The 25,099-nt window shown below is 50.3% G+C and overlaps 3 protein-coding genes across 3 annotated transcripts in view; 1 reads left to right on the top strand and 2 right to left on the bottom strand.

The window, feature by feature from the left end:
• Duox1 (dual oxidase 1) overlaps positions 1-7,570 on the bottom strand; it is a 34,267-nt gene extending 26,697 nt beyond the window's left edge. The window contains exons 1-8 of the mRNA XM_051144519.1: positions 7,460-7,570; positions 4,781-4,864; positions 4,227-4,391; positions 3,232-3,419; positions 2,858-3,059; positions 2,538-2,704; positions 2,116-2,176; positions 1,912-2,008 (exon numbers count right to left, since the gene is read on the bottom strand). Coding sequence (XP_051000476.1) covers positions 1,912-2,008; positions 2,116-2,176; positions 2,538-2,704; positions 2,858-3,059; positions 3,232-3,419; positions 4,227-4,391; positions 4,781-4,864; positions 7,460-7,517 — 1,022 coding nt within the window. The 5' untranslated portion in view covers positions 7,518-7,570. The remainder of the gene's footprint in view (positions 1-1,911; positions 2,009-2,115; positions 2,177-2,537; positions 2,705-2,857; positions 3,060-3,231; positions 3,420-4,226; positions 4,392-4,780; positions 4,865-7,459) is intronic.
• Positions 7,571-9,657: 2,087 nt separating this feature from the next.
• Duoxa1 (dual oxidase maturation factor 1) lies at positions 9,658-19,958 on the top strand. Its single transcript, XM_051145042.1, has 8 exons — positions 9,658-9,725; positions 10,358-10,733; positions 16,602-16,778; positions 17,084-17,141; positions 17,750-17,884; positions 18,178-18,391; positions 18,645-18,862; positions 19,516-19,958. Exons 3-8 carry the CDS (start codon positions 16,632-16,634, stop codon positions 19,764-19,766), a joined length of 1,023 nt encoding a protein of 340 aa, XP_051000999.1. The 5' UTR covers positions 9,658-9,725; positions 10,358-10,733; positions 16,602-16,631; the 3' UTR covers positions 19,767-19,958.
• Positions 19,959-21,259: 1,301 nt separating this feature from the next.
• Positions 21,260-24,600, bottom strand: Duoxa2 (dual oxidase maturation factor 2). The gene is made up of 6 exons (XM_051145041.1): positions 24,346-24,600; positions 23,257-23,314; positions 22,765-22,899; positions 22,062-22,275; positions 21,611-21,825; positions 21,260-21,464 (listed from the first exon to the last, which is right to left on the bottom strand). Exons 1-6 carry the CDS (start codon positions 24,490-24,492, stop codon positions 21,271-21,273), a joined length of 963 nt encoding a protein of 320 aa, XP_051000998.1. The 5' UTR covers positions 24,493-24,600; the 3' UTR covers positions 21,260-21,270.
• Between the last annotated feature and the right edge of the window lie 499 nt (positions 24,601-25,099).

Here is a 25,099-nt window from a genome sequence, read left to right as displayed (position 1 = left end):
GATAAGAACACAGACAGACAGACAGAGAGAGAGAGAGAGAGAGAGAGAGAGAGAGGGAGGGAGGAGAGACTAGCAGTCTCACACACAGTTAGGGATCCTTTGGTAGCCACTGGAGACTGGTTCTAGGACTCTGATAAATAGCAAAACCACTGATGCATATCATATGTTCCTTATGTAAAATGGCATAATATTTGCCTATAATCTATGCAACCAGCGCATGCAGTTTAAGTAATGTCTGAGTCTTCATATATATGTCTGTGCACACATTCATGAGTGCTACAGGTGCAGGTGCATGTGTAGGTTTGCATGTATGTGTGTACGCCTACATGTAGTGTCCAAAGATTATCCTCAGATGTCAATTCTTGGAAGCTTTCTACCTTGGCTCATTTGTTTGTTTGTTTGTTTTGAGGGTCTCTTACTGGGATCTGGGGCTTAACAATTAGACTGGGCTGACAAACCAGCCAGCCCAAGGGATCTACCTGTCTCTGCCTTCTAAGCATTGGAATCACAAACCTGCATCACCATGTCTGCCTTTTTACAGGATTCTAGAGATTGAACTCTTGAACTAGGGTCCTTGTGCTTGAGTGCCAGGTCCTTTATCCACTAAGCTATCTCCCAGACCCCACGTTCTTATGATACTTAATATAACAATACAAATGCTACCTAAACAGTCATTAGATTTTGTTATTTCAGGAAGAATGATCCTAAAACATCTACATTATCAATAGAGAGGGAATTTTTCCAGGTACTTAAAATCTGAGGTTGATTGAGTAGACAGGGAGCCTGACACATAAGGGCTTAGTGTATGTACACCACACACACACATCATCGTCTATATCTAGTTTTACTTATAAATACGTGTACTGTCTTTTTTTAGAGAGGGTTCCAAGTAGCCCAGGCTGGCCTTTAATTCTCTGTGTAGCAGAGGATAACCTGGAACTCCTGTTCCTCTGACTCCATCTCTGACGTGCTGGGATTAGAGACAATAAGCATAAGCTTCTTCTTTTCTTTCTTTCTTTAAGTTTTTCCGTTTTGTGTACACTGGTCTGCTGAGTGCAAGGCCTTTTCTCACATCCGCTTCCTCAGCAAGCGGGACCGCTTTAGAGACATGAGGCACTGCAACCAACTATATGCACACGTTGTCTTGTTGCTGTTTTTGAGACAGGGTTCCCCTGTGTGGACTTGGCTGTCCTAGAACTCTGTAGACCAAGCTGGCCTCAAACTCAGTGATCTGGCTGTCTCTGCCTCCTAGGTGCTGGGATTAAAGGTGTGCGCCACCACTGCCCAGCTATGTACACATTTTAAAAAGAACATAGACATATTTCTATTGATCAGTCAAGTGTGTGCTTCTGTAATCAAGCCACATAGGAGGCAATGGCAGCAGGATCCTGGCAAGCTCCTGGCCAACCAGAGCTACATAGTCCTGTCTTGATAAAGCAGTGGCCAAATATATACAAACAAAGCATATGATCATGGACTACAGACAACCAGCACCAGGCACAATGATCAATTAAACACACACACACACACACACACACTTTTCTTTTCTTTTTTTTTTTTTTTTTTTTTTTTGGTTTTTCGAGACAGGGTTTCTCTGTGTAGCCTTGGCTGTCCTGGACTCGCTTTGTTGACCAGGCTGGCCTCGAACTCACAGCGATCCGCCTGCCTCTGCCTCCCGAGTGCTGGGATTAAAGGCGTGTGCCACCACGCCCGGCTACACACACTTTTCTTGTTCCTCCATTTTCACCATACTCTTTAGAAACTAGCTGCTTCAAACTAATATAATCTAATATATAAACATATATAATATATATATATATAAACTAATATGATAATCCTATCCTGAGGGCTCCTGAAGGCAGATTTTTATTAATCATAGGTAAATGCAAACCTGTGAGCTTCCTTTCCTACCTCATGTAGACCCCAGGGGGCACCATGGTAGAGAAGAACTGCTCAGAGGCCACCACAAACTCTGGGGAGATGCTGGGGTCCAGAAATGGACGGTATCCTGACGTAAAAGGAGAAGTGGACACATTACGGCTTTAAATCTATCCTACCACCCTTTCTCCAAGGGATACTCTGCAATTTCTCAGCCCTCCTCTCTCCATCCCTCACCTGCATACTCTGGGGGAGTTTGCTTCAGGAAGCTGGGCAGCCATTCATACATTGCAATGTTCTGAGGATAAAGAGATAAAAAGTCACATGTGTAGGACTGGGCCAGGCAGGAAGCTGAGGCCAGGGAAGACTTGTCTGTCCATCAAGACCGATCACGGGGGCAAAGGCATCAGGAGCTAAGTTTATCAAAGAATATACTGAGGAGAGGAGGATGTTATGTAACGATCAAACCAAACAGAGCTTTGCCTCTGTCATGGACAGCAGTAGTTTTCCTAGACATTAGCCTTCCCGGAAGAAGGGCCCTCCTGGAAAGGAGCACATCGGGAAGTGGCCTTGTCCCAGACCAGGGAAGCTTTGCCCAGGAAGCAGAGTCTCCCTGGACCCTGCACACAGGTCAACACAGGGCAGGCATCACGACTCACCTGGTAGGTGGCAATGACCTTCTTGCGAGCATGCTGGAACAGCTCCTCATCCCCCCAGCGCGGGTGCTCCTGTGCCAGCCTCCTAGCACACAGGTTGTGGTAGCGAAACCACAGCAGGCCCAGGGCCTGCAGGAAGGGTTCCCTGTTCCCACGCTGGGCCCCGAAGGCTGCATCCACGTGGGGAAGCAGAACAGGAGATGGACAATAGCATGAGCCAGGGGAGCCCAGACCCACAGGCAGACCCCCCTTCTCCAGTAGGGTCCCCCAGCAGCCTGGGGCTTCCAACCCTGCCCCTCCTGCTGGGATTCCCACAGGCTCACCATACAGCCCCTGGGGACCACCCTGCCCCGTGGCGGGGTCTGGTGCCATCCACATGAGCAGAGAGTTTTGGGAGTTCCTCGGGAAGGCAGGGTCGGGCCCTGAAGCCAGCTGTCCTCCAGAGAAGCTCCTCAGTGCATCACTCCAGGAATGAGAGGAGCCATAGATGGCACTACCATCCAGCCAGCCAGTCACCTGGTTGGTCTGTGGGGGATGTGCTGGTGAGCAGGGTCAGGGGTGCCAGGCAGGTGCCCCGAAGGTGGGAGAGAGCCTCACCCTACCCAGGCTTCCCAGCCAGAACCCAGGCCTCCAGCGAGTCCAGCAGCAGACTGTTTTTTGCCTGCCTGCCCTCCTGCCTTTGGCTTCCTGGCCTCACCAGGTCCCGGGGGTTGTTGGGGCTTTGTCCAGTCTTGGGGTCCCAGCGGCTCCTCTGAAAGGGTAGTACCACATCTCCGGTCTTTTGGGGGTCAAAGACAGGATCCCCACGAGGGATGTTAATGTTGAGGAACTCTGCGGGACATCCTGGCGTTTCCACACTGACCAGGTCCGAGAGCACGTGGTAACCTGCCCAGAATGCAGTTGGGATTGCTAGGCCAGCTGAGGGCCATGCTCTTCCCTGCCTCAGGTATGGAGGGAGTCCTTTAACCAACCCTACTCAAAGCTTCAGAACAGTCATCTCCTCTTATGGGCAAGTCCAAGCCCTGACCTCCACATTCCCTCCCAATTCTGTCTCCCCTGGCTAGCCTGTGCCTACACCTGCTCTAAGATGTTGTCATTGTCAGTTTGGCATTCTCCTTGGTAACTGGGAGGTGTTCAGAGGTGACGCTTCAGCAGGCAGATTTGTCAGCACCAGCTCCAACATGCAGCTGGGAGCCTCCCTTGAGGCCTGCGGCCAAGCAGGAAGTCACATGGGATCCAGCATGGGTGCCCTACTCGGCCAACAGGAGCCATCGTTGCTACAGGACCAGGCCTTTGTGACTAAGCTTATGACACCCTACCACCCTAATAGTCCCCTCTCTGCTATAGCCACAACCCTTCTCTCGGCCTGTTCTAGGAGCAGCAGGGTCCCAGGGACAGTCTCCCACAGTCTGTACCTCAACCCTTGCCCCAAATGGAGGAATTCCCTTCTCCTTCCCTCCATAGCCTCTTCTAGCACAAGGAAGACACATGTCCCTGCCAAAGGTCACTTCAGCACGGGTCCTCCCTGCATCTGCCTTACTCTTACCCTTTTTGATGGCTTCCTCTTCCATCTCTCATCCCCACCTTTGATTCTCCATCACATCTTTTCTCATCCCCCTCCTGACTCCTTAGGCGCGGAGGTGTCCAACTGACTCCTACCAGCTATGTTCCTCCAGAGACTGAGGTTCTCACCAAAGAAGACACCCAGGACTGTACGGTTCCGAAGAGAGGGCTGTCCTGCTGGACCTCTCATGACCATGTTGCTAAGGTGTCGGGGGTTAGGGAGGTGGGGTTCTCTTAAGGGCTGGTACACGCCGTCTGCATAGCTGGCTGGAACAAGGCGCTGCAGCCGAGAACCTGGCATAGGTGAGGTAAAGACAAGGATGGTTTCAGTTGTGTGTGCAAGCGTGTGTGCATCTGTCTGTCTGTGAGTATGAGTGCATGTGCCTGAAGAGATCAGAGGCATCAGAACCCATAGACCTTGAGTTGCAAGTGATTGGGAGATTCTAGAAAGAGGTGCTGGGATCTGAACCCAGGTCTCCTGAAAGAGTCGCAAGTACTCTTGGTTACTTAGCAACCGCTCTACTCCAGGGAGCGTTTTTTGACCTCTTCTTTCTGCCTTCCTTCCATTCCTTGAACCCTAAGGTCTTAGATACTGGCAGCCTTTGGTGAATGATCCTTGCCAACCCTGACTCTCCCCTGGCGGGTACCACCCTGGCCCTTGAGCTAACTTCGCCCTCGCCTACCTTTGCTGCCCCATTTGTGCTCCATGAGGTTGTTATACCATCCATCAAGTCGCTGTACTTCCCAAGAAATGGAGTTCTGAGCGCCTGTGTGAAAATAAAGGGAAAGAGGCAGCTGGGCAGGTGCATGCAGGAGAGACCAAGCAGGAGCAACCATGGGGAACGGGTTCTGTGGTTCTGATACTCGAAAGAGCAGGAGGAGGAAGGATAGAAGGAGGGAAAAGGACCAAGTGCTTTCTACACTCAAGCCTACTCTCTAAGCCACCCAGTGCCTGCTGACAAATGGCCTCAGCGGAGAGGGAGGACAGTGGCAACCCAGCAGAGGACGCACAAGCTTGGGCTCTCCTCACACCTCAAGTCCTTGGGAGACACGCCAGGACAAATATCATCCCCAGCCCTCAGATGCAACAAGGAACAAGAGGCAGCCACACCCTATTACCTAGGGAGGACAAGTCATTCTGTGACCCATCACTGGACCAGGGAATGTGAAGGGGGGCTTGGCTCTTTCCCACTGAGCAAAGCCCCAAGGCAGAGGTGTGTTGCTGCTACTCTGGTCCTCCTCCCAGTTTCTTGGGTGAGACCAAGGACTAATCTGGCGAATGACCTTGCTCCTTCCTCCTTTGGGACATCTTGTCCCTCGTTTCATTCCTGGTCTTTTAAAGGTTTATTTATTTCATGGGTATGGGTGTTTTGCCTGTGTGTATGACTGTATACCACATGCATGCCTGATGTCCGCAGGAGCCAGGGGAAGATGGGAAAGATCCCTTTGAAACTGGAGGTAGGGGCAGTGGTGAGCTGCTATGTCTATACTGGGAATTAAACCCAAGTCCTCTGGACAGCTAGTGCTCTTAACTGCAGAGCCTCCTCTCCAACCCCTAATTCTTGTTTATGATGCTACTGTAAAGTCCAGAGCCGGGTGTGCTGGTGCATGCCTTTAATCCCAGCACTAGGGAGGCAGAGGCAGGCAGATCTTTGTGAGTTCGAGGCCAGCCTAGTCTACAAGTGAGTCCAGGACAGCCAAGGCTACACAAAGAAACCCTGTCTCAAAAACAAAAAACAAAGAACAAACAAACAAAACAAAAAACAAAAAAACTCACAGTCCAGGAAGGAACACTCAGCTGTTGGCAGGGGTGGGAGTTGGGGAGGAGACTGAGGAAGCAGGACAAGAAGGCAGAGTCTAGAATCTTCTTGATCAGTAGATCAGGTGACCAGCCAGACCCCCCCCAAAACACACACACACACACACACACACACACACACACACACACACACACGCTGCCGCTGCCACCACCACCACCAACAGCTAGAGGACTTCTCTGTTCACCTAAGAGAACAGCAGAAAGGGCGCTAACAGAAAAAAGAAGCCCCCCCCCCCCCCGATTGTCCTTAGATCAAAGACTGGATTTTCAAGCTGTGGGTGCTGTGTACACTCTCACTCGCACACACATGTGCACACACAGACACACCAGGAAAGAAAATGACTTGAGCTCTGATATTTGAATCTGGCTAAGGACCTAGGACAGTAGGACAGACACACACACACACACAAGACCTCTTAAGTAAGATGAACTGGTAGTTGGCCAAGGAAGGGGCTTTGGGAGAGAGTGTATCTTAGGGATAAGAGGCATGACCTGGGAGAGAAAAATGAAGCCCCAGAAAAGGAGAGTACTGGAGAGAACAAGTGTAGGGTCCAAATCGCTATCTTGCCATTGGTAGCCATGAGGTTCGTCTTCATTTGTCATCTCCCAAGATGCAAACGACTTTCAAGATTTGCTCGTGTTTGCTTGTTTTGAGACAGTCTCGAGTAGCCCAGGCTGACCTTGAGCTTGTTATGTACCGGAGGATGCCCTAAATTATTGATCCTCTTGCCTCTGCCTACAAAGTGCTGTCATAGCAAGTGTGTGTCACTCTTTTAAACCTAACTTGTAGTGTCATGCATCCACTTCCTTCTTCAGAGCACTACAGGGAACAGCCACGGATTCTAAAGCTCTCAGACTTCCAAGTCTGAAATTGCTGTGGGTCATATCATGTTCTGATGTGGGTGTTTTATTTTGTGCTTTTTAAAATTTTCAGCACCGGGGACGCACCCCAGGGCCTCATATATACCGAGTGAATGTTCTACCACTGAGTTATTTCCTCTGCCCCAGATAATTTTATTTTAAAAACACTGGTGAGTCCTTTTTAGCTTTGGAGTTTAATTTTATCCCCAAGATGCTATGTTGCCTTATTGTTTACTCAGTCTTTCCCGTTTCAAGTCAGAACTTACCTTATAAAAGAGGATAGAAGGCGGGCGGTGGTGGCGCACGTCTTTAATCCCAGCACTCGGGAGGCAGAGGCAGGCGGATCATTGTAAGTTCAAGGCCAGCCTGGTCTACAAAGTGAGTCCAGGATGGCCAAGGCTACACAGAGAAACCTTGTCTCAAAAAACCAAAAAAAAAAAAAAAAAAAAAAAAAAAAAAAAAAAGAGGCTAGAAGACAGAGGAGAAAGGGCCACATACCAGAAGAAATCACTTTAATTCTATTATCTGTCCATTTGTTCATCAGCTAGAAACAAGCACCTGGCATGTGCAGGGTATCGTATCTTCTGGATGATACAGAAATGATACGGCACATCTTTGGAGAAGCCCGGGGGGCATTGGTCCCTCTGGCCCTATGCAAGCTTCTCCTCCTATCTATACTCACCCAAAGAGGTCAATGTCCCAACCAGGAGAATCCAGGCCAGAGCTGGGTGGAAGCCCATGAAGAAAACAGTAATGAGGGACTAGGTGTTGGAATACTTCAAAACAGAGACCTAGAAAAACAGAGAATAGAAGGATGAGCCCTCCCCCCCCCCACCACCACCGCTATTCCAAAGAACGAGGGTGAGGCCTTCGCAGGGCCCTACGAATCAAGGCTGCGGAGTTGGGCCCACCACGTTGCTTGAGTAGTTAAAAACAAACAAATAAACAAACAAACAAAAAACAAGAGAAAGGCCGGCATGGTGGTGCACGCCTTTAATCCCAGCACTTGGGGGGAGGCAGAGGCAGGTGCTTTGGTGTGAGTTTGAGGCCAGCCGGGTCTACAAAGCAAGTCCAGAACAGCCAAGGCTAACACAGAGAGACCCTGTCTCGAAAACAAAAAACAAACAAACAAACAAAAAACCCAAGAGAACAAGAGACTCCCTCTCTCTGAAGGTCTCTCATTCATTCAACAAATAACTGATATATGTGTACAGAACTGACCTAGACTCTGGAGACTAAGTGATGAACAAAACAGAGCCACCCTTGCCCTCGTGAACGTTAGTTTCTGAGTACGCCTTGAGCACCCTTGCATTGGCCCAGCTGCTGGCCCACACAGTCTGCTCCACTGTCAGAGTCTGGCTTGGGAAGAGGGAGCTTAGAGATGCAGGCTGAGATGTCCGGTCTGCTGCCCGAGCTCTGTGGGATTTGAGGTAACCCATGTTTTTCTGACCCAGCCCTTGTGGTCCTCTTCTAGCCATGGCGGTGAATGTGCTTGAGCTCCCCAGCACTATGGATCAGAATCTGACATGTGAGGGTGAGGTTGAACTCAAGCCAACAGCCTGACAGGTGCAAATGCAAACTCGGACAGAGGCATGACTCCCCGCCGTGAAGAGACTTAAGAAGATGCCTCTCCAGCTGCTGAAATGTCTCAGCCCTGGTTTCCTTCCTTCCACAGGCCCACAACCCGCGTAGGACAACAGGGAAACAGAGGCAACAGGAGGTTGGATGGTGAAAAGTCATGTGCTCAGGGAAAACCCAGGTTCCTGAGTGGGCTATCCAGTCAAAGGAGAGAACCTAGGAAGTGACTTCATCTCTCTCTATCTCCTACTAGACAAAAGAAAAAGACCACAGCCGGCCAAGGTCCCCAAGTCACTATTCCATCTATTCAGGGGTTCTTCCAGGAGTGGCCGTGAGTGGTGTCTGAAGAGCTGGAGGCTCTGGAGAGTTGAAGCTGGCACGCAGGATGTGGTGGAGTAGCCAGCCGGCCATGGTTGAGTTTCCCTATTCCCTTCCCACTCAAGTCTTCAGGAACCTGGACCCCCAAATGTGGCTTTCAGGCCAGCCTGTGGGGGCAAACTAGAAAGGTAGCCCTTAACAATTTACACAGACACTCGGATGTGGGGACTTCCCAAACCATCTGGATGTGAAGGCACAACTGCAGGGCAACGAAGCCCCAGGCAGTGGCAGAATCAGGGAAAGTACAAGCCTGCCTGCCTGGGTTTTGCCCCACATGGCCATCCCCGACACCCCCCCCCCGCCCCCATCCCCCCCCCCCCCCCCCGCAGATCAAAGTCTTAGAATAGTGATTATGTTCGCCCTGGGGTGGGAATAAGATGAGTTAAGGCCACAGAGATTGCAATCTGAAGACTGAAGAGCACGGAGTAACGCCTGTGTTCTGAAGACCAACAAAGTCTCCCCTTGGCATGATGTGCTGGTGCCAAGAAACCCTCTAGGCTCAAACAAACTAGGTCACTCAACATTCTCAGGACCAGAGGACCCTGGTTTTTCAAAACCTCCGTGTGCTGAGCTCATGCCTTAGCTGGGTTCTTTTCAGCCCCGGGAAAAGATTAGAGGTCCATGAGGCTACAATTCCTGTTCCGCAGAAAAGGAGGCCCACCAGTGAATGCTCCTTTCCTCCCCGCTGTCGCGTCCCCTGGAGCTCCCTCCCTCGGAGCACCCTCTCCCACGGACCCTGGAGAAACGCTGTGGGATCTGACCTTAGCCTCTGGTCGCCCCAGCTTGGGACTGCAGATTGGCTCCGGCCTGGCACCGGGTTCGTAGTAGCCCGCTCGGTTCTGGCTGCTTCTCCAGTTCTGAGTCGGGGCGGGCGGGGCTCAGGGGTGAAGAGCGGACTGCGCGTCCCAGCTCTGGGGCGGGGCACAGTAGGGCGGGATAGAGGCCGGCGCGGGGACCCGCCAGGAGGCTCTCAGGGGACCAGAGCGTGAAAGGTGAGACTGTGTAGGATGCAGGGCTGCGGTGTCGTCTAGGGTTCAGGTAGTGTGGCCGTTTGGGAGGCAGGAAGGGCAAGCTCCCTCCGCAAGTTGGAGGGGCCTGAGGAAGAGGGTAGAAGGCAGAGAGGGTGCGGAGCAGGAGAGCTGTCCCCAGAGCCTCGTCACACAGTCGGGGTCAGGGCTCTAAAGCAAAGATAATCACCCAACATCCAACCACAGATCAGACCTGGCGCCGAAGCAAGGCATCCATCTGTCCCCCGAACCCGTAAATCTGGGTACCAGGGTTCCTGGTGGGACCTCTCAGGTCTCGCCGTCCTGCAAGCCTCATCTCTAGGTTTCATTATAGCTGTCCGGGGTGCAGGCACGGGTAGGGAATAGTGGGGGTGGGGGGGATGTCTCAAGGGTGGAGGCAGAGTTCACAGGCGCTGGAGCATTGTCCTAACACGCCAGTCGGTCCCCTATCCGAGGGCGTGGTGCCAAGGCCAAGAAAGTTGAAATGATTTGAAATGGAAAGCGGGGAAGACACTAGGCCGGGTTTGTGGGGTCACAACCTGGTTTGCAGTTAAGTTAGAAGAATGGAGAGTTGGAAGAGACTCCAGACGAGACAAAGCTCATGGTTTTGGTGACAGGACCTCAACGTCTGAATCCAGTTCCGGCCCTATCCCCACGACCAGGAACGTTGTGAGTTCCCAAAGGAAGAGACGATCATCAGCGCCAGGTGCCACGCACACAGTATCTGAAAGAGAAGAAGAGAGGGAACCAGGGATCGCGCGTGGGTCCGGAGTCTCCGCCGTTTCCCAGAGATCAGACCTTGAAGTGCTGCTCCTGTACCAACCCCTAGGGGCGCACTTCTTGAGTCTACACACAACCAATTCAGCTCAAGTGGGGATTTGTGAAGGAGAAAGTTTGCCAAGAAATTAAGACAAGGAAGGAGAACTTCTTAAGGCTACAACAGTCACAAGATTTGACGATACTGAAACTTTATTTCTCTTAACTGGAGTCTGGGTAAGTTGAATTGCTCAGTTCCCCATCACTGAGGAACACCCCCCCACCCGCACCACGACCCCTCACCACACACACACACACACACACACACACACACACACACACACACCTCTACCTTCCTTAGGAAGGAGGACTAGGTTAGGTGTTCCGGAAAAGGATTCCCTTTAGCCAGCCAGAGCTGTAAACTTTAACGGGCTTTACTTCAATCAAGGAAATAAACTATCACCTTCCGGTAGCCGTGAATCACACACACATCAGAGTGCCGGACAAATTAGGCACGCCATCTAAGCTGCCTTTATAGGGAGCTAGCCGTCCTCACTCTGCAGGCTCCCGTTTCATCTTGTTACAGGTAAGAACTAGGTAACTCCATCTGAAATACTACTGAACACGGGGCAAAGCCTTTTAATACTTAAAGGCTGCCCTCCAGGCCAAACTCCAAAGTGGAGGAATTGGCCCTTCTCAGTGAGAAAGCGCCCGACTTATCACAGGGACCCCTATGGTGTTGCTAAGCATGACAAAGTCAGGTTGCTCCCTTCGTCCGTCTGTGGTTTTAAGTTGGTAGGTGTGTGGGTGACTGTCTTGTGACTGCTTATGCTCATCAGTCTGAAACGCATGCATATGCCAGTGAGCCCAGGGACTGGGGTAAAGTAGCATTGATGTGAGATCCTGCTAGATTAGAACCAATTCTACCGCCAGACTCCACTTGTCAAAGCCTGAGAGGGAGAGCCGGTCCCCGTCCCGTGAGAAACGCAGGCTTTGTTGGAAAAGCAGAGTTCCTGCCGCTTTTCTTATTGCAGTTCGTCTCCTCCTGCTGAGGCCCTGTTAGCATAATAATGAAGCCAAATTAGTATCAGTCGTGAAAATTCAGCCTGACTACGCCAGGCAGTGTAGGGTAAGGAATAGCTAAGTCGTGGAAAACCAACTATTAAAAGAAGAGACCAAGCAAGACCAACTGTGTTCACCAGCTCTCCTTTGCTCCTGTCGTCCTTAATCTATGTTTTGGAGAACTGGAAATAAGTGAACAATGTCCTTTCAGTACTTGAGACACACACACACACACACACACACACACACACACAAAAGCCTTTTGTTGGTGTTTCTTTGACACATCATGTTAATAGAGATGAGACATGCTCACAAAACTTTTTATAGCCTCTCATTAAAATAAGCACAGGAACACTAGGAATATGTGATCCTGACCAAGACGCATTAAGTTAGCTAATAGGTGCTTATGTTGCAAATACCTGTGGCTGGAATTCAAACATGTAATGTGGGTTCTCCTTTCATTTTTTTTTCACATTTATTTGGAGTGTGGCACGTGTGTGAGTGTGTGTGTGTATGTATGATGTGTGCGCATATGTGAGTGTATGTGTGTGCGTGTGTGTATGTGTGAGTGTGTGTGTGTGTGCACATGCATGGCTGCATTTTATGGCATGAGTGTGGACATCAGAAAACAACTTTTAGAAATCAGTTCTCTCCTTCCTCCATGTAGCTTCTAGGGGTCAAAGTCAGGTTTTTAGGCTTGGCAGCAAGCAGCCTCATTCACTGAGCCGTCTTACTGGCCCAAGTAGTATAAGTTCTTCCTAGTAACAATCTTGCTTTATTTTAATCCATGTCTTCTTCCTTCCTCTCCTTTCCCCTCCCTTCCCTTCCCTATCACCACCATCACCATCATCATTATTATGTAGCCTTGCGTTGCCTGGACCTTGCTGTGTAGAGCAAGCTAGCCTCCAACTAAAAAAAAAAAAAAAAAAAAAAAAAAAATCTGCCTGCCTTTTCCTCTCAGGTGCTGGGATTAAAGGAATGCACCACCATGCCCCGTTATTTAACTAAGACCTAAGGTATTCTACTTTGTATAGCCTTTCTTCCTATATAAACTGTCTTAGAAATATAAGTTTCAGTTTGAGTGTCATAAATAAAAAAAAATTCACTATAACAAAAAACAACTTATGCTTTATAATAAATGTCACTAGGCCAGCAGAACAGCACATTTGGAAGAGGCACTTGCTGACTATGCCTGACAAGCCAAGTTCAAGCCTCAGAACCCACATAAGGATGGGAGGAGAGAAACAGCTCCACAAAGATGTCCTCTCGATTCCATATGCATGCAGTGGGAAGTACACACACACACACACATACACACTCACATGTGCACACACATTGAGGAGACAAATGCACAAGTAACTATAAACATTTAAAATAAAATGTTACTATTAATTACATTGTTTAAAAAACCAGTTTCTTTTTAATTAAAAAAAAAAACCTGTTTGTATGAGTGTTTGCAGGCATATATGCCAGTGTACCAAGTACATGACTGGTGCCTGCAAAGGCCAGAAGAGGGCATTAGATCCTCCTGAACTAGTTACCAGTTGTGGTTGTTGGGAATTGAACCTAGGTCCTCTGCAAGAACAGCGAGTGTTCTTAGTTAACCTTGGAGACATCATCTTACCAGCCACTCAAAATAACAGACCCTTAGCTATACATTTCCAGCTAAGGTATGCTCCCTGTTCAACTAAATAGAGACATTTATGTTTGCATCTTTACAATTCTTGGAGAGTCTAGCTATTGGAAGACAGTTTCCAGACAGGTTTGTTGGTTGGTTGGCTGCTTTTGAGATTATTAAATGTACTAAATATCGACCAGGTTCATCAGCCGCCTTCCTTCTTGTGCAGCTTTTAGCATTGTATCAGCTACTGTGAGAGCACAGTGTGGGTAATGAGCTGGCATAGCTCCCTCTTGTGTGAAGACTCAGGAAGAGATGGCGGCAGAAATAATTCATTCATTGATTCGACCTAGAGCTTGATTAGACTACACTACATGCAGCTGATGCAAGGATGGGAAGATTAAATCTCTGCCCTCAAGGAGACTGTGCCTAAAAGGGAGAGAAATGTTCAAAGAGATGGAGTGCGGTAATTATTGCGATTATGGAAACATGCTCAAAACACAATGGAAATGGTGGAGTGGGAACCTTCCCGTTGGCCCGATAGCAGTAGAGGGAACTTCACAGAGAAGGCAAAGTGGGCGGAGACTAGAAGTGAGAAAAGGCATTTGTCAGGGTAGAACATTGCAGAGAGAGTAAATAGCACACGCAAAGGCAGGAAGCTTGGAAAAGCTCGTCAGCCATGGGGGGAGGGGGGAGAGGGAGAGGGGCATGGGGCACTGCTCAGGAAGCACTTGGGGTGTGATAGGAGGAAAATTAGATTTTACCCAGGGCAGAGAAGTGAAATGATCGCAGTTGTTCATTAGAAAAATTATTCTTGCACCAGGCAAGAAGAGAGAGTGAAGCTAAAATAGGCAGAGGCAGCAGAGAAGGCAACTGATGAATAATTTCAAGAAATGCATGGCGCAGGGGTGTGAGATGATCCTGGTTCTGGCATCTTTAATTAATGGGTGGTAGTGAGGAAAAAAAGAAAAGAAAATAGAATAGAGTAAAAGCAGAGTGGCAGAGAATTCCATTTGGAGTCTGTTAAATGTGAGATGCCAAAGGAACATCGAAGTGGAAAGATTCATGAGGCAATTGGTCTTTTGAGTTTGGGGCTCAGGGAGACTTCTAAGAACTTTAAGCCATGGTGAGATGAGATTACCTAAGTGTTATTTTCCTTTGATTTTGAAAGAGTGCCTTACCATATAGCTCAGGCTAGCCTGGAATTCTCAGTCCTCTTGTCTTACCATATAGCTCAGGCTAGCCCGGAACTCTCAGTTCTCTTGCCTCAAGCTCTTCAGTGATGGGATTACGAGGTGCATCACCATGCCTGGTTATCCAGGGAAACCTTGAATGACACTAAGGGAAGAGAATCAAGATTCCTGAGCAGTATGTTTGAGAGAGAGGAAGGGGAAGAGCCTATGTGGTGGGGGGGGGGGGGGCGGGGAGCGGGGGAGGGCAGTAGTAGGAGACCCAAGAAAACATGGTGCTGTGGAATCAAAGAGTAAGTTTCAAGGAAGAAGATATGTTCTGAAGTATCACATACCACAAGTTAAAACGGTTTCTGAAAAGCGAGGCTTTCCTTTCAGGTTATTTAGTGAGGTGTTGCTGAAGGTAAGGATGCAGAAAAGTTAGGTTACAATAGGTCAAGGAGACTAGGAATAGATAAAGATATGGAAACACCAACACAGACTGTTCCATCAAAAATCCTAGCTGTGAGGAGGAGAGGGTAGGGCCGGACAGTGGGAGTGCGGAGATCAACAAAGTGTCTTCCGTTTGTGATCTAAGTTGGGAGACACTTGACTCTATGCTTGGGGAAAGGGATGACAAGCCATGAGAGCATGAAGGTGGCTGGTGAGGTGGTGTTAGAGGAGGCAGTGGCGGGAAGAGCCTCAGAGGATCTGTAAAGCTAGAGAAAAGATGAGTATTTCTCTGAGCTGGAAGAGTTGAGCACTTAAGAAACAAAACAGTCAGGTGCGATGGAACACACCTTTAATCCCAGCACTCAGAGAGGCAGAGGCAGGTGGATCACTGTAAGCTTGAGGCCAGCCTGGTCTACAAAGTGAGACCAGGACAGCCCAGGCTATTACACAGAGAAACCCTGTCTCAAAAAACCAAAAGAAGAAAAAGGGGGAGAGGAGGAGGAGGAAACAAAACTTTCACGTTAAAAACTGAAGCTACAGCTGTGTGACTTGCCCAAAAGACAGGATTAAAAGCTAAACTGCATGTCTCACTGTCTCTTTGCTTGATGCCATAGCATTCCCTATTTGTACTTTCCATACCCAGTCTCATTCCATCTTCATAATGACCCTCTGAAGTAAACATTATTATGTTGGTTTTTCAGTAAGACTAGATAGAGGTGAAGCTGCAAAAGACAAAGGCAGAATTCAAACGCTCTGGAGCTGTGTGACCCCAGGACTGCTGCTTTACCTCCCCACTTAGGAGGCCTCCCCCCTGCTTCAGATTAAGTCAGGGGTCCTCCTGAGAATGCAGTACACATCACACTTAGAAGAATAAACAGAACTGGGACAGTGATTCTTGGTTTTGGAGTTTTTTTCACCCCTGATTTTGTTATCTCTGAGATTGGGCTGCATTTTACCACAGTGGCTGCTATAGTTTAATTGGCAGTACTTTCTTTCTCCGTGGTCTGTGAAACCGTCTTGCAATTAATTCTGTCTAAACACTGACGAAGTGGCCACATACCATTTTACTAAGATTCTGTGTCTGAAGGGACAGACAAGAGTCAAATAAGATCAGCCAGGCAACAGGCAGAGAAGAACAGAGCCAGTGTTTGAGTTGAAACACCCTGTAGGGATATGAGCGGAAGACAAGGGCCCTATGCTGCATGGAATGGTAGAACGTGTGGACTCAGCACTGTGCTTGATAGAATGTTTATTCTGGTTGTTCTGGAATCACCAGTCCTGGGAGCTAGGCTGCTTAAGAGGCTAGGCAGTGCTGGGCCTAGAGATCAGCCCCCTGTTGATGTGGTTGGAGTGTACACTTAGCAGATTTTTGGCCTTTGTTCCTTTTGCAGACTGATGAAGAAAGGCCATCGTCTCATAATCTGTTCCATCTCCTACCCTTCTGGTTCTGTTTGATAGTAAATACAGCTGTTTTTATGTTCTGTGATCTGCTTGTGCTAGAGCCTAGGGGAAACAAAAGAGAGTTTTTCTCCGTTCCCCACCCCCTTCGGATATTCCCAGGAGAAACAAAAAGGGCCCAAGGGAGATGAGGGCTCTGATTTAGAGGGCTGAGAGGTTAGGAAGGGCACATAGGGCAGCAGAGATGCTTCCTGAGACCCTGAGTCTGTCCCAGCCAAAGGATGAGACGGATGGCTGAAAGGCAGTAAACATAGTGAAGACTGGAAGGCATCAACAGCATGGGCTTCGGAAACACACCTGGCTTGGTTTATTCTTTGAAGCACCCCCCAACACCTATCGTTGCAGCACCAGCACCCCTGCACACCCCCTACCAAAATGGCTGCTCTTGGACACACCCTGCCCTTCTACACTGGCCCCAAGCCAAGCTTTCCAATGGACACTACTTTGGCTATTATTATCACCATCTTCCTGACTGCACTGGTCACCTTCATCATCATCCTGCCTGGCATCCGTGGGAAGACGGTAAGAAACAAACCCCCCGCCCTGCAGACTCCACCCCCAGAGAGACTTCAGCTTCAAGAATGAGGAGGGGGCCCAGACTCTGTCTAGACACAGACTCGGGGGAGGAACCCCAATGCTGAACTCTCTAGTGCAGAGATCCCCACTCACTGAGCCAACAGATGGAGCATGATTTTGGGCCAGACACACTGATATTCACTGGCCAAATAGGCTCAGCTGTAGAGCTCCTGGCTTACCCTATCGTAGAATGAGGAAGGGCTAACTTAAAAGGAAGGCTATGCTCACTAAATCCACCCACTCTAACTCAGAGACTGTTCTGGCTGCTCCGGGTGGTGACCAGCTTATTCATCGGGGCTGTGATCCTGGGTGAGTGCCAAATGCCACAGACTCGTGGCAGCTGTCTCTGTCTTGTGGCCTGCCTCTCTGCTTTTTGTTTCTCTATAGCAGCCATTGATTCTCAGGGTGGCTTCCAGATGCAGCCCATACACTTTTCTCACTATGGTTTTAGTCCCTGACTTGTCCTGGCCCTGAGAGTGTGGGTCAGGGAAGCCCTGCAGGATGCATCTTCACAATCTTTCTGAAATTTTATTTGGGTCATAACAAATGCTGGCAGGAAGAATCTTGGGGCAGGGGTGTTGCTTGTTTGGCTTCAGCGATTAGGGAAATGGGAAAAACAGATTTTTTTTTTTAATTGAAGTTGTCTGTGTTTGCCCATAATGGTTTATGTTAATACTTTCTTACCCAGCTGCGAAAGTGGCTGTCTCCCTAAATGGACTAGAAGGGTTAAGCAGAGTACAAACATGGAAAATTTTCTTCATCCCACAATAGTGGTTGAGAGACTTAGTACAAGCCAGACATGGGCTAGTGAATGGGTACGCAGCTATGACAAGTTCAGACATGGAGCCTTTGTAGCTCTTCTTCTGACTAACCCAGTAATGCCCAGCCCTTCCTGAGCTGCAACTCCCCAATCCCAGCTGTGAATTTCAGTTCTGAGTGGTCTGTGGGCCAAGTCAACACCAACACAACATACAAAGCCTTCAGTCCCAAGTGGGTCCGCGTGGACGTGGGACTGCAGATTGGGCTTGGAGGCGTCAACATCACACTCACAGGTGAGGTGCTTATGTGGGAGGGAGAGGGAGGGTGAGCTGGTCTGCGTCTTTGAGGTGTATTTGATGTATTTTGTTGGGGGTGGGGTGGGGCACAGAACAGCCTGTCTGGCACTGGAGCTTTGAGGAAGTGTAGATGTTGAGGGGATGGCGGTGGGAAGGGAAATGAGGAGCTGTGTTCTCTGTCAGCTGCCAGCTCTTGGCCTTCTGCCTGGTGTGAACGAACCCTCCTACCCAAGGTGAATGGCCCCATCCAGTCCTTGACTTCCTACTCAGCAAGCTGCCCTATTCCTCAGGGACCCCAGTGGAACAGCTGAATGAAACCATCCGCTACAACGAGGCCTTCATGTGGCGCCTGGGCGAGAGCTATGCCGAAGAGTATGCAAAGGCACTGGAGAAAGGCCTTCCAGACCCGGTGCTGTACCTGGCTGAGAAGTTCGCCCCACGAAGCCCATGTGGCCTGTACAACCAGTACCGTCTGGCAGGACATTATGCGTCAGCCATGCTGTGGTGAGCATGGATACGGCACGAGCCAGACTCTACTGGCCTAAACTCAACAGAGTTTTCTAGCCACCTGGTGTCCACTCAAGGGAAATCCTGAGTGGGAGGAGCTGGCATCAGTAACCTCAGTTCTCGGTTGGGAAGCCCACAGGCAAGATTGCCCCCTTCGTAATTTGGGAAACCCTCTGCCTGGGCCCTCCAATCCTCTCCAGCAGGTAGCGGTGCCTGGGCGGGGTCCTCACATGGCATCTCGGTTCTCCAGGGCGGCGTTCCTCTGCTGGCTTCTGGCCAACGTGCTGCTGTCTATGCCGGTCCTGGTTTACGGTGGCCACATGCTGCTGGCTGCTGGCCTTTTCCAGCTCTTGGCGCTGCTCTTCTTCTCTCTGACAACATCACTCATCTCACCATGTCCCCTGCGCTTGGGCACTGCCGTGCTGTACACTGACCACGGGCCTGCTTTCTGGATCACGTTGGCCACAGGTGAGGCCGCCCACTAAAGAGAGAGGCTCGGGATCAAGATGAAGGGCTATGATGTTGGTGCGGTGGACCGTCTGCTTCTAGAGGTCAAGATGGCTGCCTTCCTCCCCCCCCCCTTTTTTTTTTAATCCTTCTTAACTTCCCCATCTTCTGGCTTTCTCTCTCCAACGTCATTTCTTCTCCCCATCAATGCTCTCTTCCCTGTACCTTCTCTGTCACGCTCATTGTCACGCTCTCTTTACACAAGTCCTCCAAATCTTCCAGTTGTGTGTCCCCCTCCTGCACCCCCTAACCACATTCTCATGTCTTGTCCTAGAGCCCCTGCTCGCCCTCACCTCACACTACCCCAAACGCCCTAAACCAGCCTGTTCCTACTGCTTTATCTCCTACCACGCTCTGTCTACTCACCCACGTCACCTCCATGTCCCCTTTCCTTCCCACTTGTCCCTATTTTCTGTCTGTAGCCTTCTCTCTCTTCCTCTCCCTCAGTTTGGGGTATGAAAATTCAGGACAGCAGAGTCCCAAGCCAGCTCTATGAATTCCAGTTACTCTAAGGATGGGACCCAGACCTCCCTCAGACTTCCTCTGGTGCTCTTAGATGATCTTGGTATGACTTACTAGGACTAAGGCAAGACCCATGTCACCTTCATCCTCAGGAATGCTGTGTATTCTGCTTGGCCTGGTCATGGCAGTGGCCCACAAGATGCAACCTCACAGACTGAAGGCTTTCTTCAACCAGAGTTCAGAGGACCCAATGCTGGAGTGGGGTTCTGAGGAAGGGGGTCTCTTGAGCCCCCGCTACCGGTCCATGGCCGAGAGTCTGGAGACCCAGGACATACCCATGTCAGAGGCATCCTCCGAGGCATGTGTTAAGGGAAAACACTTCGAGTCTGACTGTGCCCTGTAATGCTCCTCTACCGGCAGCCACCTGAATTTCCAGAGTGACTCCAGACCTCATTGGAGCACCCTTAAGACCACCAGAACTGCCCAGGAAGTGGGTTAGGGTTGCATCAGATACCCAGTTCCTATTGGTAGATGCGATAGAATAAAGAGACACAACCTTCTAATGCCAGAAATAAATGAGCAAAAGTCCCAAGGCTCAAAGTCAGACATGCACATAAAGTCTGTTCTTATGGCAAGAACAACACAGGGATGGCTCTTATTTCTGCACAGCAACCATCTTCTTGGATGCTTTGCCGCTGCTGCTTCTTCTTCTTCTTCTTCTTCTTCTTCTTCTTCTTCTTCTTCTTCTTCTTCTTCTTTGGTTTTTTGAGACAGGGCTTCTCTGTGTATTCTTAGCTCTCCTGGACTCACTGTGTGTACCAGGTTGGCCTCTAACTCACAGTGATATGCCTGCCTCTGCCTCCCGAGTGCTGGGATTAAAGGCATGCGCCACCACGCTCGGCTCTGCTTTGCCTCTTCAAGGTGCCAACCTCGCTCATAACAAAGTCATTGGGCATCAAGTGCCATCAGCACCCATATTTTGCTTTCCTTTCCTTCTCTTGCATTTACAGCTTGTGTGACTTCTGGGTCTGCGCAGAGAACAAACATCTTGTTCCAGTTCTAACATTAACTGGTTGTGTCACACATTCACTTTAACCTTCAGTTCCCAAGTATACTACATAAGATGGTAGGGTTTGGAGGGGGACCTTTTAAAGAAATCTCAGGGTATATATAATGTGTATGAATATTTTGCCTGCATGTATGGCTGTGTATTACTTGCAGGCAGTGTCTTTGGTGGCCACAAGAGGGCGTTGCAGACATGCCCTGGGACTGGAGTTGCAGGCAGTTGTTAGTCGCCATGTAGGTATGAGGACTCCAGCCCCAATACCCTGGAAGAGTAGCCACTGCTCTACCACTGAACCATCTCTCCAGACCTCTCTCTTAGCTCTCAGGCACAAACACAAAAGGAGACAAGTGGAAAGAATTAGTGAATCAACGCCAAAACCCTAATTGTTCCCAGTACATTCAGTTTGGCTAGTAGAGGGAGACTTGGACAGAATGTCACCACACCTTTTGGTCAGCTCACGAAGACGCAGGTGTCTGTCAGTTCCTCTCAGGCCTCACTAGGGGGCGCGCCTCTCCCAGAGCCCTTCTGTGTTTGTCTTTTCTCTCAACACCTGAGCGTACAGTACTATCGCTAGCCTAACAAAGTTGGCTAAGGTTGTGTAGCACCAAGGGCCAAGAAAAGCCAAGGAAACTGACGGGCAGAGGAATTTTGAAAAACAAAACAAAAATTTTATTTACAACTCTTCCGAGAAAATCACTCTCTAGAGCAAAGGACACACTCCAGGGCGCCTCCTCGCGTTCCTCCAATGGGCAGTTAGTCCCCCAGACTCAGCAGCGCTCCTTTCTTAATGCTGTCTTCAGTTCCGTGGTATCCCGGGATAGGACTCCAGAGTTAGTACTCGTCACAGGATAGTGGTAATATTTGAATCCGGGGTCCCAAACTGCTCATGTTGCGGGTTGTCGAGGATGAGGGCCGAGTTCCATTTTGCCTGATTGCTACGGTCTTTGACACTTTGATCCAGAAAGGAGCGAAGAGTGCTGGGCCGAGTGTAGTGGAGAATCACCACCGCCCCTCCGAGGAGAAGACTCAGGATGCCTGCATGGGGATGGGGTGGGGGTGCGAGGGTAGGCGGGGGAGGTAAGACGGGGAGGGAGGGAAGGAGAACTCATTCTGTAAGCTGGATAGCGCATATCCTATACACATCCTGATCACTACTAGGTGAGCATCTGTGGGTCACTCACCGGTGGCCAGCGTGACCCAAAAGGAGGCGCCGTAGTGAGGCGTGAGGGCGGAGGAACCCAGGCGGAAGTGACAGAGCGGCACGCTGGAGACCGAGGCGAAGGCGAAGACAGCGAAGAGCGTGAAGGCGCTGGTGGTGAGCAGAGCCAGACCTCCATAGAGGGGGGCGGGCATGAAGAGCAGCGCGTTGGCGATGATCCAGAAGCAGAACGCCACCCTGCGAGGGACCAAGGCAGCGTGCACTGAGCCGGGATTCCCTGCTGGAGGTGTAGGGGAAACCCCCCAGGGAGAGCGAGCTCTGGCGCCGGCCCGCAGGTGGCTGGGACGTGAATCCCACGGTTTTTACAGATTGCCAGGCAACCCTAACCCCAAAGCTGTGACTCCAACTCGCAGCTCCCGAGGCCGCGCCGCCCAGGTCACAAGCACCCTGCCCGATCCCCATCACAGGCTCACCACAGCGTAGCCGCGGCATAGTGGCCGGCCAGGTGATACTGGTGGTACAGCCCGCAAGGACTGCTGGGTGTGAACTTCTCCGCCAGGTATAGCACTGGGTCCGGCAGTCCCTTCTCCAGGCCATCAACGTACTCCTTGGTGTAGTCTTCATCCAGACGCCAAGTGAACCGCTCGTTGTAGTCAATGGTCTCGTTCAGCTGCTGCACTGGTGTTCCTGCGGGAAGCCGTGGGGGTCATGGCACTGGGCAAAGCCAGGGACCCGGAAGGAAACTAAACATTTTTAGACAGGGAAGAAAGGGTGGGGCGACTGGAGGGGATAGGAAAACGTTAGGCAGTGGTATGGGAAACAAATCCAATTAAACCGAAGGCTTTCTGAATCCAAGGCATGTGAAAGAATCCTTTAACATAGTGGCTCTCAACCTTCCTAATGCTGCGACCCTTTAATACAGTTCCTCGTGCTGGGGTGACCCCCCCCCCCACACCATAAAATTATTTTCCTTGCTACTTCATAACCGTGATTTTTGCTACCGTTAGGAATCGTAATGTTAAAATGGCTGTGTTTTCCAATGGTCTTAGGCAACACCTGTGAAAGGGCCGTCGGGGTCGTGACCCACATGTTGAGAACCACTGCTTAACATCGCTTACTTCTCCGGCTCTTAATCATGGGATCTTCCAGCCCCAAGAGCCCACTTTGTCTCCTCACCTCTGAGTGTGATATTAACGCCCACCAGTCCCACCTGCAGACCGACATGGACTTGAACTCGGGCTGGACTGAAGGCTTTGTAGGATGTATTGGTCCAGACTCTCCCCACGAACCAGTCTCCACTGAAATGCACAGCTATGATGAGATAAACACAGTGACATGCGGGTGGGGGGAGGAGTGGGATGATGGAACTAGCAGCCTGGTGATGGGAGATGGGACAGAAAGACAAAGGTCTAGGAGCCTGGTGTAGTAACATGGTAGGGGCAGAATAATGGGCATTAGCTCAGAGCGGGAGAGGGGTAGGGTGGTACCCGGGCAAGGTCAACCTGGGCTACATAGTGGGAGACTGTCTCAAAACAAATGGAAAAAAAACCATAGCAAAAGAACAGCTGGGGGTGTGTGCTAGAAAGGGGTACAAAGTGGAAGAGGGACCCCGTTTTTCTGTGCCATTCCTTCCCTACTCCAGCCCCACAAGTTGCACCATGCACTCACCCACAATTTCTGCACCTATGAACAGGCTAAGGAGAACTCTCACCAACCAGAACCACCGCTGTAGGAAAAGACAGACACTGGGTCAGGCTTGGGTACTGCCCAACCCTTCCTCAAGACCTGCCTGCCTTGGCCCCACTCAGCTGCATTTCTGACCCTTTGAGGCTGATGTCTCTCGCACGCTTTTTCTTGAAGTTCCTCTAAGCCAATGGCATTCCTGCTGTTTTCTGGTCGTGTGCTTCCATGACCATTCCCCCTGCCCGATGTCCAGGTCTACCTTTCCTGGCACTCTCTGGCCACCTTTATGCCCCCAGCTGTCTGGCACCTGTTCTCTACCTCTAATTCAATCATTGCTTGGCGAGGCTCAGTGAGCTCACAAGTGTCAGGCAGGCAAGGGTCACCTCTCCCAGAAGAGGGAGGCCCAACGACCTGGTTAGTCAGTTAAAGGAGAGGAACTGCAGATCTTTCTAGAAGCACCAGTTCCCCCAAGCCAACAAAGGTCAACACAGAAAGATTAAAGGTCTTCCCAGACTTGAAACAGTGTACAGTTTAGCATCTGAGCTGGGAACTCAGATTTAAGGTAATTTCTCCTGCTTGCTATGCGTTTGAACCCTCTGTGGAACCTGCTGAGTCTAACTAACTCAACACAGTAAGAAAAGCATAGTATCCATCCTCTTGGCCAGAAGTTCATTGTCCAGAGCACAGGACAGGGGTGCTGAGGCATTCAGAGAGACGGGAGGGGGTCCTGGCCACACCGGAAGCCTAGACTCAATGCCAGGTCTACTGAGCTGGTTCTCATTTTCTGCAGCAGCCTCCAAAATAAAGGCAGCTGGAGTCTCTTCCCGGGATATCCTGGACCAGGGGCTGTCCCTCTCCCTGGCTGGGAAGGGTCACTTACTTCACTAGACTTCTGAATTTGCTCCTGTTGGTCCTCAGCTTGACTATTTATGGGGGAATCTTCCTTAGTCTTGTCTGTCCCAAGTCTCCCGAGAAATGCTCTCCATATCACTCCTTACCCCACGATATGAACTTCTAGAACCCCTGTAAGGAGGGCTTTGAGTGACCCCTCCACCACCACCACGACCTCCTTACCGAATGGCCACGGATCCCAGGCAAGATGAACAGGAAGCTGGCGGCCAAAGACAAGAATACCAGGATGACAATGAGCAGCGGGACGTTAAAGCCGGCAGCGTGCCTGGGCTGGGGGTAAAAGGGCATCACCCCATCCCACACAGTCATCCTGCAAGAAGTATGAGAACTGCACGCGGACAGCGAGCTGGGATGAGGGAAAGAAAGTCTGAGCCCCGCGGCTCTCCTCTAAGAAGTGCAGAGACGGGATGTCCCGAAGCTCTCTCTTTCCTGGCTTGGCAGCTTTCAGCAGCCTTTACAAAGAAACACAGAGCCCCCCTTTTATAGGAGCGGAGCGTGGGCAGCAGGCAGGAGGTGTCAGGGTCCAGATGAGATCATGCAAACGAGGGGCGGAGACATGCAAATAACGGCAACCCTTAACTTGAGGCCAAGCCTCTGATGCACACATTCACACCTGCAGCCTTGGCCCGAACTGACACCTTCGAGACAGGATGCAGGGAGAAAGGTGAAAGTGCATCCAGGAAGGGTGAAGATCTTGCTCGGAACTGCTGGCGGAAAGAGTGCGGGCGGGAAGCGAAGCAACGAAACAAAATCTCCAAGTACAACGGAAGACTTTTGAGCCGGACCGAGCCTTACACCAAAGGTTGGGTCTTCTAGCCTTTTCCTTTTGCACACGCAATCACTGCAGATAAGGATGAGGTTGGCTGCCGCTCCCTGGCTCTCAGTTCATTAGTCTCTCCTCCTGGGGTAGTGGTAT

The sequence above is a fragment of the Acomys russatus genome, chromosome 4 (assembly GCF_903995435.1).
Source record: "Acomys russatus chromosome 4, mAcoRus1.1, whole genome shotgun sequence".
NCBI lineage: Eukaryota > Metazoa > Chordata > Mammalia > Rodentia > Muridae > Acomys > Acomys russatus.
Note: the sequence above shows the minus strand (reverse complement) of the source record. Positions and strands in the feature narration are given on the sequence as shown.